This window comes from Erinaceus europaeus, chromosome 18, assembly GCF_950295315.1.
Source record: "Erinaceus europaeus chromosome 18, mEriEur2.1, whole genome shotgun sequence".
Taxonomy (NCBI): Eukaryota; Metazoa; Chordata; class Mammalia; order Eulipotyphla; family Erinaceidae; genus Erinaceus; species Erinaceus europaeus.
Window position 1 is genome coordinate 44,816,675 of NC_080179.1, and position 17,616 is coordinate 44,834,290.

The window sequence follows — 17,616 nt, forward strand, 5'->3', positions numbered from 1 at the left end:
CTACTGAGTCAACTCCCCAGTCCGAGAATACTGTCACATTTCTCTAATCTTAAGAGCAGAAAATCCTATTATTAGGATGCAGTGCAGTGGTCAGGTGTAGGAGACTAACTAAATTCTTAATTGCCTGCATGATGAAGCTATTAAGCAATTATGCCTCTCCTCTTAGAAACGTCAGTTACAGGAGTCAGGGGGGTAGCGCAGTGGGTTAAGCGCACGTTGTGCAAAGCGCAAGGACGGGCAGAAGAATCCCAATTCGAGCCCCCAGCTCCCCACCTGCAGGGGAGTCGCTTCACAAGTGGTGAAGCAGGTCTGCGGGTGTCTATCTTTCTCCCCCTCTGTCTTCCCCTCCCCTCGCCATTTCTCTCTGTCCTATCCAACAACGACGACAACAGTAATAACTACAACAATATAACAACAAGGGCAACAAAAGGGAATAAATAAATAAATGAGAACAAAAAAAAAAAAAAAAAAGAAATGTCAGTTACACAGGACACGGTAACTGTCAGCTGAACAAAGCAATACAACTCCTACCTGGTCATCATCTTCTACAACCACCAGTGTCAACTTACTCTTCTTAAAATCCAGTCTGGTTATCTTGGGCCTGTAACAGTAACAATCAGATTTCAAGTAAGAGCAAGTCCTCTAAATTTTTGTTAAAGAAATCACGTTAGACACATTTAACTTTTAAATTAAAAACTGATAAGAGGGTAAACATGGCCTGCAAACACCCATCAAGAGCTTCCCATCTTAATAACAGAAAAAATCATTTCAAAAGCAATACATCTGGCAAAGTTGACACCACATTTATCAATAAAAAATAAAAAGAAATATATTCACACATGCATGTGTTCATAGCTCCTGCAATGCCCCACTAAGGTAACAAGACAATTCCCAGGCCCAGAGTTAAGGACATAGGACAGCAAAGACTATAAAAACCTTTCCAAAAGACATAAAGGACAGCAACTTGCTGATTTGGGTCTTCAATTATGTTCTGTATAGCAACTTTAGGTGTAAAGAGATACACCTTTTAAAACAGCGTCCTGCCTCATTTTATGGTCCACTTTCCATCTCCATCTCCCACTGTACATTGAAATCCCAAACAATATCTGAGCTCTGCACTAGTATGAACTGTCAGTCAAAACCCTACAATTCTCACTCCCACCACTCTTACGTGTAGCATATATAATATAATTGCAAGGGAGTCGGGCGGTAGTACAGCAAGTTAAGCGCATGTGGCGCAAAGTGCAAGAACCGGCATAAGGATCCCGGTTCAAGCCCCCAGCTCCCCACCTGCAGGGGAGTCACTTCACAGGCGGTGAAGCAGGTCTGCAGGTGTCTATCTTTCTCTCCCCCTCTCTGTCTTCCCTTTCTCTCTGTCCTATCCAACAACAACATCAATAATAACTACAACAATAAAAAACAAGGGCAACAAAAGGGGATAAATACATATTTTTTAAAAATATGTAATTGCAAAACACAACTTATTTGTAAGTTTAGGTAACTAAAATGATAGTAACTAAAAACACAGGTGGAGGAGGAAGAAAGAAGCTGACCTTGAAGAGCAGCAAACAAAGACAGAATAAGGTCACTAAGTTGCAAGTTGCCTTCCAGCAACACACATACCACTGGTTCTCAACTCAAGACAACTTTATAACATGGAATAAAAAATATGGTCTCTCGGGAGTCGGGCTGTAGCGCAGCGGGTTAAGCGCAGGTGGCGCAAAGCACAAGGATCGGCATAAGGATCCCGGTTCAAACCCCGGCTCCCCACCTGCAGGGGAGTCGCTTCACAGGCGGTGAAGCAGGTCTGCAGGTGTCTATCTTTCTCTCCTCCTCTCTGTCTTCCCCTCCTCTCTCCATTTCTCTCTGTCCTATCCAACAACAATAATAACTACAACAATAAAACAACAAGGGCAACAAGAGGGAATAAATAAAATAAATATTTAAAAAAAAAAAGGTCTCTTTCTCTCTCCGCCCCCCTCTCTGGTCATGCAGGATGTTCCATCTGTCCAGAAGGTAAACGGGAAGTATCAGACAATTAACACTCAAGCATTCGGTAGGTAAGTGCCCTAGTTCCCTTCAACTATTAAAGTGTTCCACACACGTCTCTCAGTCCCTACCAGGGACATTTAAGTGCAAACACAAACATGAACCTATTATCAAGCTCTAGGGGGAACTAGTATTTTGTTTTGACTGTTTGTTTTTTGTAATCAAGGTTATTGGAGCTCAGTATCTGCACAATGACTCCACTATTAAAGTGACCATCATATTCCCCCCCTCCCCTTTTCTTTCTTCTGATAGAGACAGAGGGATAACGAAGGGGAGAAAGGGAGGAGTGAGAAATACAGCATTACTCCACCACTCTTGAAGCTCCCTCACAATCTCCACTGCCCTGCAGGTGGGAAGTAGGGGTCTGATGCCAGGTCCTCATTTATAATAATATATGCACTCTAGTAGGTGCACCACCACTTGGCCCCAGGAAAAAGGTTTTAATGTAAAACTCCATTTATGGCTCGGTAATCAGAAGAGCCTATGTCAGGAGGTAATACACTCTGGAGAGTAAGTCAGTGGTTTACCATGCACAAAGCCCGGGATCTGAACCCCAGCACCACATGGGAGCACTATGGAAGGTAGAGCAATGCTGTGGTCTCTACATAGCTGTGTCTAAAATAGGGTTGGCTTCCATGTCCAGTGGAGGCCATTACAGAAGCCAGATCTCCCACCTTCTGCACTCCATAAAGAATTTTGGTCCCTACTCCCAGAGGGGTAAAGAATAGGGAAGCTTCCAATGGAGGGGATGGGACATAGAACTCTGGTGGTGGGAACTGTGTGGAATTGTACCCGTCATCTTATTTTTAATTTATTTTAATAATTATTTAAAATCAAATTAAAATTTATTTTCATCATTATTAAATCACTAATAAAAAATAAAGTGGCTACAGAGGTCATTCAGTAGAGGTACAGTACATGAGGCAAGGCTCGAGATTTACTCATGTCCTAGTACCACACTTTAAAAAAAAAAAAGCATGATAATAATAATTTATTTTAAAGCATCCAAAAGTCAAATGATTTACCTCTTTTGCCCTTTTCCCAGGCAATTACTGGAGGGTATGTATCAGTTATTATTATCACCAGAAAAATAAAAACAAAGAAAGAGGAAAAGGTAGGAAGATACAGGATCCCAGCTGAAAAAAACAGAGAAAGAAGCCCAATATAAAAGCTGTAGAGGAGCCTAGAAACCAAACAGCTGCAATCGTTTAACGCGACATTTGAGAAATTAAAATGTTAAGACACAGTGAAGTAAGGAAGTAAGGAAGGACAACTACCAGAGGATTCCACGCATGTGTGGAATACAGAGAACTAAAGTACGTGTACTTCAATTATACCCGTTTACTTACAATAATCTGGTAAGTCACTAGTAAAAAAAGGGAAAAAAATAAATAACCTGAGACAAAACTGGGTAACTTAAAAGGCTATGTGGGTTGAGAAACTAGAAGAGGCAAGATTCTAGGAGAAAAATAAAGCACACAAAAAGAAAACAAAATTCTAGTTATGAGTCCTTAAGAGTTATCAAGAAAAAAACAGGACCATGAGACAACAGTATTGTACAAAGAGTTTTATTCAGAAGTGTTTAGCCAGAGCTGCATGAGGGAAAAATGCTACAGAGCAAAAGTCCTTCCTAAGACAGTGGCACAGGACTATAAGACTAGTCAGAAGGGGAAGGGGACAAAGAAAGTCCCCTGGAAATTCCCAGAAATGGGCAATGTGAGAGCAGGCCCTTGGCCGAGGGAATGGCCTTCAGTACAAAGTGGGGAGTCTCTGGGCCTGAGAGCCCCCAGGGAATTGCTGATGGGTTCTTGTACAGCTACTGGACTTGGACCACTTGTGACTATCAGATGTTGAGTGTGTTCTGCAGTGGGATAAGTGAAATAGAAAAGCTCTGAATACTCTTTTTTAAACGTATGTATTAGGCAACTGGTATTTAAGAATTTGAGATCAGTGCTGGCAGGCCTTGAGCCCTGCAGTGTTATGAGGAAGGAGGTAACAGGGCTCACTACTAAGTTCCAGTCGGACACAGACATAATCAACCTGACAAAAGCTCAGGAGCTTACCTATGGTTATGATACCTAAATAAAAGTTATAATCTGCATAAAAATATCAAGAAATGTAAGTGCCTTTCTTGATAAAAAACAAAATACAAATATAATGCTAAAGTATGGATGACAGGCGGTGGAAACAGGAAAAGAAGCTAAGCTTAGAAGGAGAGATAAAAGTAGCGATATTCTCCTTTTACTTCAGAGAGGCCATAAAGAGATCATGAAACAAGAAAACAATGAGTGACATAACGACATAAGAAGACAGAGTAACCATATAAATAGTTGCTATATACAGAGCATTTGTATTAGGAAATGTACTTTGAAAAACCATGTAATTAGAGGGGAATAGATCAGAGTTTCAGAAATTGTCTCCAGGAGGTGGAACTAGAAAGATGGCTAAGTGGTGTTTCATTTACAAACTTTCCAGAACTGTGTGATTTCCAATGTCTATTATTTATATTAATTTGACAAATATTTTTACTTATTAAAAGCCACAGCCACAGTAGATACCTTTCACATTAAATCTGCTTACCAAAAAAATAAGCCAATTTTGGTCTCTCCTTCAAAAACAAGAACTCCTGTTGGGGTTAGTCCCAAGCTGTAGTCATTACCATCTCTAGCCTAATTTCAGATAAATAAAATATGTTAATTTCATTTGCATAAGAGAGTTCACATTTTCACACAACTGGTTAATGTTCTTTTCACACTGAACAGTAATAACATATAGGCTATTAGTAATATTCAGAGTGTTGTTAATATCCAAAACATTCTCAAGAAAATTCATGCATATATCCATGCATGAACATATATATATTTCAATGAGGCATTCTTAGTTTTAAGGTTTATCTTCATTAAAATATGCAACTACTTTCTCACTACAAAGACAGATCTTTCTAGGTTCATACACCTTAATCACAAAGTTGCAAGGTTGTCTTTCTGGAAGTATTTAACTACATAAGCTAGAAATAAGGAGCTACACAAACGGTACTATAAGCTAACCAAAGTCCTCTCAAGGGACCTTTATGTGTTCAGAGGGGTTATGTAAGCTTAAACAGTCCAGCACACACATTCCCTGCCTCAGGGCCCGGGTCAAGAACCCCAGCCACCAAGGGGAGCACCAGGCAAGAAGGCATTTCATGAGCAGTGGGAAGTATCCTGGTGTCTCTCCTCTGTCTCCTCTGCTGGGGACTTGGGGCCAGAGCCCTGCAGGAGCAGTGAAGTCACTCAGGCACAATCCAAGCAAAGCCATGGCAAAATGAAGCAAAAAGGTCCCCTCAAGCATTCAATTTTCACCATTATTTTCTCAGTTATTTTAGTTTTTAAAACGGATTACTGCCCAGTTTAAGTAATAGATGTTAGTATGAAGTAAAAGAATTAAAAACTTTTAAAGAGTGAAGGTTTAAAAACACTGTCATGTTGGGAGTTGGGCGGTAGCACAGAGGGTTAACCACACATGGCACAAAACGCAAGGACCGGCGTGGTGTTAAGGATCCTGGTTCGAGCCCCCAGCTCCTCACCTGCAGGGGAGTTGCTTTATAGGCAGTGAAGCAGGTCCGAGGGTGTCTATCTTTCTCTCTCCCTCTCTGTCTTCCCCTTCTCTCTCCATTTCTCTCTGTCCTATCTAGCAATGATGACATCAATAACAACAACAATAACTACAATAACAATAAAAAAACAAGGGCAACAAAAGGGAAAATAAATATAAAAAATTTAAAAAAAGAACAGTCATGTCTTTTGGGAATTTTGGTTTCAGTCTTCTAATAATGAATATTTATGTGAGATGAGGTTTTTTTTTGCTGAGGTTTTTTTGTTGTGTGTTTTTGTCTCCAGGGTTATTGCTGGGGCTTGATGCCTGCACTAGGAATCCACTGCTCCTGGCCACCATTTTTTCCATTATTGTTACTATTGCTATTATTGCTGTTGTCCTCCTTGGATAGGACAGAGAGAAACTGAGAGAGATGGGGAAGATGGAGAGGGGGAGAGAAAGACACCTGCAGACTTGCTTCACCGCTTGTGAAGGGACCCCTCTGCAGGTGAGGGGCCGGGGGCTCGAATCGGGATCCTTATGCCGGTCCCTGCGCTTCCTACTCTGTGCACTTAACCTGGTACGCCACCACTAGCCCCCACCCTCCATCACTGAGTTTTTAATCTCAGCCTTCATAACCACATCCTAAATACCCAGTGCAAGACTATGAAAACTTCTTGTCTGTCCTCCTCATCTTAAAAAATTCCAGTCAGGTGGTCTGAGAGGTGGTGCAGTGGATAAAGGGTTAGACTCTCAAGCATGAGGTCCTGAGTCCCATCCTCAGCAGCACATGTACCAGAGTGATGTCTGGTCCTTTCTCTTCCTATCCCTCTCATAAATAAATAAATAAACGAACAAGTTTTTTTTTTTAAAAAAAAATTCCAGTCAGGGGCCAGGTGGTGGCACAAGTGGTTGGGCACACCTGTTGAAATGTGCAAAGGTGTACAAACTATTTTATTTACTGTCAAATGTAAAACATTAATTCCCCAAGAAAGAAATTTTTTAAAAAATAAAGAAAAAAAAAGAAAAAGAGATGTGCAAAGGCCCTGGGTTGGAGCCCCCAACCTCCATCTGCAGGGGAAGGTGGGGAAGTGACAGGTCTCTGTTTCTCTCCCTTTCTATCACTCCCTACCCTCTCTATTTCTGGCTGTATCCATCCAATAAATAAATAAAGATAATAAAAAATTCCAGTCATACTTCACTTATCATTAGAGAAATGCAAATTGAAACTACACTGAGATACCATCTCACACCTGAGAGAAGGGAGTCCATCAACAAACAAGGAAATGAAAGGGTGTTGGAGAGGTTGTGGAGGAAAAGGAACTCGATTTCCCTCTGTCCTATCCAACAACAACAGCAGTAATAACAACGACAATAACAACATGGGCAACAAAAAAAGGAGGGTGGTGGTAGAAGCAGCCTCAATGCCCATCATCAGATGACTGCCTAAAGAAGTTATGGGATTAGTGCAGCCTGGAATGTACCTATGGAATGTGAGCTCAGACCTACAGGGATACAGAGGTTACACAGGCTCCTGTGCTGACTATGGGCCCCAGATCAGATCGATGGGGTTTACAGTTAACAATATTTATATAGTTTTGGCATATTTGGGAGCTACTCTCTTCCCTGATGCAGCTTACTGGTCCTTTTTCCTACTGTGACACCGTCTCCCCAGACAATAGCTTAGGTCACCTGCACACTGGATGTCAGTCACAGCCAAAAACTAGTTGGGTCATGGGCCCCTTGGAATGTACCTAAAATAGACCTACTAGCTTTTTTCAAAATGGAGACCCCAAATCTCCACCCACAATATTCTTGCCTTTAGGTTGATGATTAGCCAACAATTTGCTCTACTTTCTATCTTAAACTCTTTTTCAGCCACCAGGTTCCAGATGCTACCATGATGCCAACCGGACTTCCCAGGGCAGATTACCCCAACAATGTGTCCTGGAGCCCACTTCCCTAGAACTCTGCACCACTATGGAAAGAGAGAGACAGGCTGGGAGTATGGATCAACCTGTCAATGTCCATGTTCAGCAGGGAAGCAATTACAGAAGCCAGACCTTCCACCTTCTGCACCCGTAATGACCCTGGGTCCATACTCCCAGAGGGATAAAGAATAGGAAAGCTATCAGGGGAGGGGATGGGATATGAAGTTCTGGTGGTGGGAAACTGTACCACTGTACCCCTCTTATCCTATAGTCTTGTCAGTGATTCCATTTTATAAATAAAAACTTTAAAGAAAAAAAGAAAAAGAAGTTATGGGATATATATTTCATGGAATACTGCTCTGCAATCAAAAAGATATTGTGTCCTTTGGGACAAAATGGATGGAACTAGAGGTAGCTATGCTTAACAAAATATGTAAAGAGAAGAAAGACAACTACCAGATGGTTTCACTCATATGTGTGATCTATATCTGATTTATACAAACTTGTCCCCCACCCCCAAAAAAATAATCCAAGCAAAGCAGAAGAAAGGAACCTGTCCGTAGGGCTTGTGAGAACTCTGCTGGTGATCTTTGGGAGGTGGTGGGTGTGGTGGGGAACTCTATGCTGAGATTTCATAATCTCGTAACAAGCTGTTAATAACAAGTGAAAGAAAAACATTCTAGTCACTTTGAGTCTTACTGGAGCATCCCTGCCCAGTGCTTACCTTGACCACGTGCATGTCGACCCCATACATTTCCAACCATTTGGCTTTATTCAGATAATTGGTTTCAGCTTGTGCTGGTGTCTGACCTCTGAAATCATAAATAAATCAATCACACACATGCATGAAGACACAGGCAGCAGCTCAGGAGGTAGCACGGTAGACAGGCAGTGGTCACTAGGGCATGAAGTCCCGAGTGTGATCTCCAGCAACACACGCACTCTAGTCCTTGTTCTCAGATTAATGAGTTCCATTTGAAAATAAATATAACACGAGGTCTATGTCAAGTATAGATATAGAAAAAGAACATGAAATCATCACTGTGGTGGTATAGAAAGAGTATGATCGAGTATTAAGTACCTGTATTCCTTCCATTTCTCAAAAATAGTCAATTCCATCTCTTCCGTCTGAATGGGCACAAACCTGAACTCCGTCACAAGTTCAGGACTATGCTCAGCAAGGTCACAGTCACCAAGTTCAGCTACAAATGTAAGTGACACAAAATTACTACTTCGTTGGTAAGTTGATTTCCTGTTGGATTTTCTTCAAAGCGCACTTTATTAATAATGTTTGCTAACATTAGAAAAATTCTTACATTGCCAAGAATATACTTTTAAAAATCTACCAAATTGTAGCTTAGGTATGACTTAACACAAATCAGGTATTTGCAGCTGGTGGATAATGAATTGAAAGGCACTTAATTCATCTCTCATATTCGATAATTCTTAAGTGTTGAGAGACTTTTAAAAGATTTCTTTTAGGTTTTATTTAATTTCCTTTTGTTGCCCTTGTTGTTTTATTGTTGTAGTTACTGTTGAAGTCATTGTTGTTGGATAGAACAAAAAGAAATGGGGAGGAGAGGGGAAGATAGAGGGGGAGAGATAGACACCTACAGACCTGCTTCACCGCTTTTGAAGCAATTCCCCTGCAGTTGGGGAGCCGGGGGCTTGAACCGGGATCCTTATAGCAGTCCTTGCACTTTGTGCCACACGCGCTTAAACTGCTGCGCTACCGCCCAACTCCCTTGAGAGACTTTTTGATCATGCAATGAATCATTTTTAAACAACTCTTTAGCCCCCACCTGCAGGGGAGTCGCTTCACAAGCAGTGAAGCAGGTCTGCAGGTGTCTGTCTTTCTCTTCCCCTCTCTTATCTTCCCCTCCTCTCTCCATTTCTCTCTGTCCTATCCAACAATGACAACAACAATAATAACTACAACAATAAAACAACAAGGGCAACAAAAAAGAATAAATAAATAAGTAAATAAATTTTTTTAAAAAACTCTATCAATCCTAAAACAACTACCTGGCACCTATTAAGACTAATATACACAGAATATCACTGACATTTGCCATTGTTAGATGAACTTTCAATTATTAATCTTAAAGTAATAACTCAAAAGGCAACTACTAAAAAAATTATTGGAAAATGAAGGCTGTAGAGGGGGGAAAAAACTGTTCAAGCAGTTCATAAGCACTTAAATAAATCGTCTGTGGTTATCTTTGAACAATGATTCTAATTTTCTGTAATATAGAAAAATTTGCCCGTTATTCATAGACATGGATGAGGTCACATTAATTTGTCATTCCAAAAACACTAGTTTTAACATAAAATATAAAAGTCTGAAAATATTGAGTTTTATCACCTACACAATGGCAAATACTACTGACCTCAGGAATTGGAAGTAAATGAAGAATAAAAATTTAATATTGTAAAAAAAATTTAATATTGTAATAATCGTGAAGTATCATTTTATTCTAATATGTATAGTCCAACCAGACTATCTTTCCATTTTGTGGAAAAGACCTTAAAATTACACTTTTCAGGACTCGGGTGGTAGCACAGCGGGTTAAGCGCATGTGGCGCAAAGCACAAGAACCAGCCTAAGGATCCCAGTTCAAGCCCCCGGCTCCCCACCTGCAGGGGAGTTGCTTCACAAGTGGTGAAGCAGGTCTGCAGGTGTCTATCTTTCTCTCCCCCTTTGTCTTCTCCTACTCTCTCCATTTCTCTCTGTCCTATCCAACAACGACGACATCAATCATAACTACAACAACAAAACAAGGGCAACAAAAGGGAATAAATAATAATAAATATATTTTTTTAATTATACTTTTCTTAAAATGACAAAAAAATACTTAAATTTAACAATATTTAATCAATGTAACAAAGCACAAGAAAGTGATTTTTTTTTTTCCACTACCACTAATCTTTCTTTTTTTTTTTTTTTTTCTCTAGGGTTATTGCTGGGGCTCACTGCCTGCACTACGAAAGTTAGACATGGGGGTCAGGCGGTAGTGCAGCAGGTTAAGCGCATGTGGCACAAAGCACAAGGACCGGAGTAAGGATCCCAGTTCGAGCCCCGGCTCCCCATCTGTAGGGGAGTCGCTTCACAGGCGGTGAAGCAGGTCTGCAGGTGTCTCTCTTTCTCTCCCCCTGTCTTCCCCTCCTCTCTCCATCTCTCTGTCTCCTATCCAACAACAAACGACAACAACAATAATAACCACAACAAGGCTACAAGAACAAGGGCAACAAAAGGGGGGGAAATGGCCTCTAGGAGCAGTGGATTCGTAGTGCAGACACTGAGCCCCAGCAATAACTCTGGAGGCAGGCAGGCAGGCAGGCAGGCAGGCAGGCAGGGAGGAAGGAAGACACCTGCAGACCTGCTTCACCACTTGTGAAGCGACAACGCCACTGCAGGCGGGGAGTCAGGATGCCATGTGCTCTTAACCCACTGCACTACCACCTGCCCCCCTTCACTAATCTTTCTTACTGAGAATTTTTTTCCTATTTTGGAAAAAACTCTCAGGAACTTTAGAATACACTTCTAAGTATTTTGTTCATGAAATTGTTACTAAGGGGAGTCGGGCTGTAGCGCAGCGGGTTAAGCGCAGGTGGCTCAAAGCACAAGGACTGGCATAAGGATCCTGGTTCGAACCCCGGCTCCCCACCTGCAGGGGAGTCGCTTCACAGGCAGTGAAGCAGGTCTGCAGGTGTCTATCTTTCTCTCCTTCTTTCTGTCTTCCCCTCCTCTCTCCGTTTCTCTCTGTCCTATCCAACAACGACAACAACAATAATAACTACAACAATAAAACAACAAGGGCAACAAAAGGGAATAAATAAATAAAATAAATATTAAAAAAAAAGAAATTGTTACTAAGAATAAGGCAAATGTAGCTTATAACACCAATATGTTCTTTTTATTCCTGTATTATTTTTAAGGTTAAAAACAATCAGTAAAGGATTTGATTATATGACTATTGAATTCCAAGCAGATCATAAGCTTTTTTGAAAACAGCATATAAAATCAAGGGGAGTACATAAAATGAAATAGAAGAAGGCAACGTTCTATAATAAGTGAAAAGTCAGAGCTGGACTGTGACAGGTTTACACAAAACCAGTAGCTTCGTTTTATGCACATCACTCTGAATCTTTTCAGCTAATTTTTAACCAAAAACAAACAAAAAGTTCTGCTTTGCACAGTGAACATTAAGAACTGCTTACCTTGCAGGTTATAAGCGGCCAGCTGAACTGCTGTGTCAAAGGGACACTCTAATCTGAGAGCAGAACACACATTTGTTAGACAAGTCAGTGTCACACCTCTAAGATGAATGGAAATACATACTTTGCTTTTTCATAATTAAAATTGTATCTTTCACAATTGCTTTTCAACTACTAAAGAAAATGTGATATACCTTAAATAATACTCACTTTCCACTGAGAATATCCTGTTTTAACTGAAGAACAAATAAATACCTAGGGGGGGAAAAAATCACACATTAAATTAACAAACTGTGGAAAATAACTACTTTTCTAACTGGGGAAGAAATATCCTAATACTAGAATTTAATCCCTAGGATCTGTTTTAAAAAAAAACAAAACAAAACCAGACAGTACATATTGGAAAGTTAGCAGCATGTCCACAATAAAACAGCCAAGAGCAGCAGACTGAGCACAGTACAGAAACAGCAAGAAAAAAAAAAAAGGTCTCAGAAGCAATTACAGAAGCCAGACCTTCCACCTTCTACATCCTACAATGACCTTGGGTCCATACTCCCAGAGGGTCAAAGAATAAGAAATCTATCAGGGGAAGGGATGGGATACAAAGTTCTGGTGGTGGAAATTGTGTGGAATTGTACCCCTCTTATCCTATGGTTTAGTCAATGTTTCCTTTTTATAAATAAAAATTTTTTTTTAAAAAAAAAGGTCTCCAGCATATTACAGAACATGAGTTGTGTGAGCTAATTTGCCTTGATTTTACCAACACAACTGTCATAAGTGAGGGGATACAGGAATGTCTATAAATAACTATAACCTCATTAGCAGGGTTCAAGAGGAACTCCTACAAAGATGGACTTTGCAATTCATTTTTTTCTAATAAGTAGGTGTATGTGAACCACAGATCTATCATGCAGGGCTGATGGGTAAACATTAAGGATACAGGACAAATTAAAAATAAATGCATAAAAAAATAAAATAAATGCACAGAACCTATGTAAAGTTCATTCAAAACTATTAATCAGTGGCCAAGGCAATAGCTGAATTGCTAGAGCACTGCATTTGCATGCCCGAGATCACTACCTCAGTCCCCAGTGCCACATGCACCAGGATAGTATTCTGGCTTCTCCCCCTCCCTCCCGCCATGTGAAACTCATAATGAAACTTTTTTTATATAATGAAACTTTTTAAAATGTCATTTATTTTAATGAGAGAGAGACATAGATAGATAGACAGACAGACAGACAGACAGACAGACAGGCAGACCAACCAGAGCCTCTGGTGGTGCTGGGGGTTGAACCTGGGACCTCAGAGCCTCAGGAACAAAGTCTTTTCCGTAACCATTATATTAACTCCCCAGGCCAAATAAATCTTAAAATAAAAACTACTCAAACCAAATCAGGATCTAGAATTCCCTTTAATCAATAACATTCCCATACACAAATCTCAAGATTTTGAGAAAAGTCTCTGCAGTGGCCAGAGATGATTCTAATCATCACTAAACTAAAGACAATGGTGAAATGAATCAGAATACACCAGTCCTATTTAAAATCCATGAGCTGATAAAGACACTTAAAAGAACTCACTAGTTACCGTTCATGGGTGTGAGAGAACCAACAGTTCTGAAAACTAACAAGGAAAAAAACTGTATACTTAAGTAGCATCCCTATGCTGAGCTAAAAGTTTTGTAAAACAGTATTTTTCAAATTCCTACAACTTAAAAACAATGTTAATTCTACTGTTTAAGGTCTTGTTACTACCATGGGCAAGGAATCTTAATTACAATTAGCTTTTTATAGATTGGAAAGTATTACAATCTTCGAACAACTTTATCAAGCCTGACTAAGACTTTACTTCTACATAATATTAGGTAGTAAGGAATCTTACCGGGTTAGTTCTTCACGAAGATTATTTGGTTCTGAGGAATAAAATTTAACTCGAAGATGAAGACAGTAGGGTGAACCAACTGCCAAAAAAAGAGAGTGTTTTAATGCTTTAACAGTTTATGTATCATTTAAGTAGCTATTAAAAGTAAGAAAATCGGTTTGGTTTGGTTTTTTATTGTTGTAGTAGTTGTTGTTATTGATGTCGTTGTAGTTGGATAGGACAGAGAGAAATGGAGAGAGGAGGGGAAGACAGAGGGGGAGAGTAAGATAGACACCTGCAGACCTGCTTCACCACCTGTGAAGCAACTCCCCCGCAGGTGGGGAGCCCGGGTCTTAAACCGGGATCCTTATGCTGGTCCTTGTGCTTCATGCCATGTGTGCTTAACCTGCTGCACTACTGCCCGACTCCCAAAAGTAAGAAAACTGTTTAAAGAATTTACTGAGGTGATAACAGAAAGTGACAGTGTAACGTGGCAACACTGTAGGCTTAGTAACACACCTCACAGATTATCACAATCAGAATTTTTTAAATATTCATTTCCTTTTTGTTGCCCTTGTTTTTATTGTTATTATAGTTATTATTGTTGATGTCATCGTTGTTGGATAGGACAGAGAGAAATGGAGAGAGGAGGGGAAGACAGAGGGGGGAGAGAAAGACAGACACCTGCAGACCTGCTTCACCACCTGTGAAGCGACGCCCCTGCAGGTGGGGAGCGAGGGCTTGAACCGGGATCCTTATGCCAATCCTTGCACTTTGTGCCACGTGCGCTTAACCCGCTGCGCTACTGCCTGACTCCCCACAATCAGAATTTTTAATGTATACACCCTGTAGTTTCAAATGTCCAGTTATCAAAAGATGCTATCACATACAGCTGTCTTCCCAATAACAGCTGACTCCAGATTAATTCTAACGGTCGACGGTCAAGTGTATCAAATCAAGTCTTGACTGACTATTCAATAAAGCTGTTCTAAAACTTTGTCAAGTTTTACTTCTTGAGAGCTCAAAAGGATAGCTGAGTTCTCAGTACATCTTCCCATACATTTTCAAATTCACTTCATATACCTTGCTCTTGTCTATTCTTAGTGCTAATATTACTTTATAAAAGAGCTGAGGTGCCCTGAAATTCATCATTACAGAAGATATTCTGGATTATGGATGAGATTTTGTTATTTCTCCCTGACAGTGCTAGGAGTATTACCAGCAGCTTATGTGGATTTCTCCATTTTGTCATTATCATTTTTTTAATGTTACAGTCTTAAAGTTTCATAACATTTTCTAGAGCAGGACACGCTAAACAGAAGCCAAACTGAAGACTAACAATATAATAACTAAATAAAAGTTAAGCATACCATGGGAACTCAAATCTTTACAAATACTAAGCCTTTTTCCTAGAAAGAAACTATCTACCACTTGAACACAGGCTACCGTCAACCCTATACAGCACGGAGAATAAGTCAGTATATCAGCTAGAGAATACGTCTAGGAAGCAGAGGTGCTATGAAATTCAGCTGAAACATGAATTCTATGGCCTTCCTATGAAGAACCAGAGTTTCTAACATAGAACTTGATTTGGATTCTTTTTCACAATTTGTAAATACATACTTTTTACTTGCTTCTTGATGCTCTTTGTACCATCCAGCCAATGCTAAAAACAAGAAACAAAAATTGAATTAAGAAAATGACAAAATTAACATTGTAATCGCTGAAGACGTTCACTGTTAGAGCAGGGAGATACCTCAGCAGTAGAGTACAGGTATAGTCCCTCAGCACCTCTCAAGAGTAGTGCTCTGGCCTCTCTGATATAAAAGAAAATTTAAGTTAATTTACTGTGTTTTTTTAAAAACATTTATTTATTCCTTTTTGTTGCTCTTGTTTTATTGTTGTTGTTATTTATGTCGTTGTTGGATAGGACAGAGAGAAATAGAGAAAGGAGGGGAAGACAGAACGAGAGACACCTGCAGACCTGCTTCACCTCCTGTGAAGTGACTCCCCTGCATGTGGGGAGCCGGGGGCTTGAACCGGGATCCTTACGCTGGTCCTTGCACTTTGCGCCATATGTGCTTTAACCCGCTGTGCTTCCACCCAACTCCCATTACAACTTTTTTTTTTTTTTTTTAACAGAGCACTGCTCAGCTCTGGGTTATAGTGGTGTGAGGGACTGAACCTGGAACCTGGAAGCCTCAGGCATGAGAGTCTCTTTGCATAACCATTGTGCTATCTACCCCTGCTTTACTGTGGTTTTTGATAACCAAGAATAAAACAAAAAGAGAATTAAAGTAGGGGAGGGGTATCTTCTAATATTCAAATAATATTTAAGACAAAGGGGTGGGGAATGATTGACATTAAATACGTAACTTCTGAAAACAATTCCTCTGGTATACTAGTAATAAGGACAATATCAGTGTAAAATAAAGTGACTTTCAAAACTCTTAAAATTTAATGCATGAGGTCGTGACCTCATCTGAGCATTGCATGTACCAGAGTACCAGAGTGATGCACTGGTCCTAACACTACTGAATATATCAATCCTTTTCTTTTCTTTTTTTTTTCTTCTTAAATCAAAGCGAGCAGGGAAATGGCTCAGCAGGTGGTGCCCAAGAACTGCCTGCCTGGGCCTGGCAGAACAGTTCATCTGGACAGGGCACCTGTCTGCTATGCCCATGACCCAGGTCTGGTTCCAGCCCCCACTGCAATTCGAGCTTAGTACTGCGGTGTCATTCCTTCTATTCTGTCACCTTCTTTTATGCTCTGTCTCCCTCTCATAAAGCCAGTCTTGTAAAAAAAGTAAAATTCTCATATTGCATTGCCATAATGTAGACTTTAAAGAGCTTACATAATAAATTAGCACTTTCTCATAACCGAGACCCTATCTATTCAAAGAAACAGTCTTTAGTCACTTGCATTAGTAAAGTAAACAAAAAACATCAGTCAGTATGGTGACAAGCAGACTTCTGGCTTTAAAACTAACAGCATTTTGATTTGCCCAATGACAAAAACAGACCTACAAACACTCCAGAGACTTTCACTGATAAACTATTCCCAACTCACTTAATAATCCCTTGATGCCCCAAACCATAACAATGACAGGCTCCCTGATTGTGCTCTCCCCCAGCATGCTTACAATTCCATACAGCCTGGATGTGAAGTGTTCTTATGCTAACTAGTTCACAGAGTGAAGGAAACCGGTTTCAGAACTCCAGAGAGGCCAAGGGGGAATAAACAAGGCTGCATTGTTAATAGATTTGTAACAGTTTGCTTCCCTTGCCAATTACTGGCCTGGCTTCTGCTCTCCATTTGTTCCCAAGACTCAAAAGTAAAATTCATTGAACTAGCAGTGTGCCCGCAAAGTGCCTCTGCACACTGCAGTAAGATTCTCAGTAAATATTTCAGAAGGTAACTGAATACTGTGCAAACATACAATCATTCCAATGAGACTAAGATCAGGTTGTTTTAGTCTCTCTTATACCTGTACAGAAGAGCTTTTAACATCTGTGCCTTTAAGTCAGATAAAGCATCAAAAACAATTTAAAGTGTTATTCTGGAGTGGGGGAGTACTGGAAGGAGTCCTGGGGAAGGTCTGAGTTCCTGTTTGCAGATTCTCAAGTCTGTTTTCTTTTATCTCCTCCACATTCCAAGCGCAAGGACTGGAAAACTCTGTTTAGAGACAGGCACGGATAATAGTCTCCGAGTCAGGGTCTTTGGCTGACGTTACACTGCATTACAAGATAAAGGTGAGAGCACACAGATACAGATTCCTGGATGCTTTGTGCAGGGCTAATAAAGTTCTCTCTGCTCACTGGGCCTTAGAAAGGAAACAAACTCCCTTCCAATATCCCACTCTCAAAGTCTGGCTGACAAACTTAGATGTCAACAGATATGGAAGCCACATTTCTATCATGCTGAACTGGGCATGAAAGAACAATTACTTACTTGTGTATAACACAACAGATGTAAACATAAA

General features: G+C 40.3%; 1 protein-coding gene across 4 annotated transcripts in view; it reads right to left on the bottom strand.

Annotated features, from left to right (window-relative positions):
* The window catches only part of EPB41L5 (erythrocyte membrane protein band 4.1 like 5), a 114,153-nt gene that overhangs the window by 66,986 nt on the left and 29,551 nt on the right, over positions 1-17,616 (bottom strand). For all 4 annotated transcript variants that reach the window (XM_060177983.1, XM_060177982.1, XM_060177981.1 and 1 more), the window contains exons 4-11: positions 15,258-15,300; positions 13,656-13,734; positions 11,982-12,026; positions 11,775-11,827; positions 8,635-8,755; positions 8,278-8,365; positions 4,630-4,718; positions 532-601 (exon numbers count right to left, since the gene is read on the bottom strand). In XM_060177983.1, coding sequence (XP_060033966.1) covers positions 532-601; positions 4,630-4,718; positions 8,278-8,365; positions 8,635-8,755; positions 11,775-11,827; positions 11,982-12,026; positions 13,656-13,734; positions 15,258-15,300 — 588 coding nt within the window. The remainder of the gene's footprint in view (positions 1-531; positions 602-4,629; positions 4,719-8,277; positions 8,366-8,634; positions 8,756-11,774; positions 11,828-11,981; positions 12,027-13,655; positions 13,735-15,257; positions 15,301-17,616) is intronic.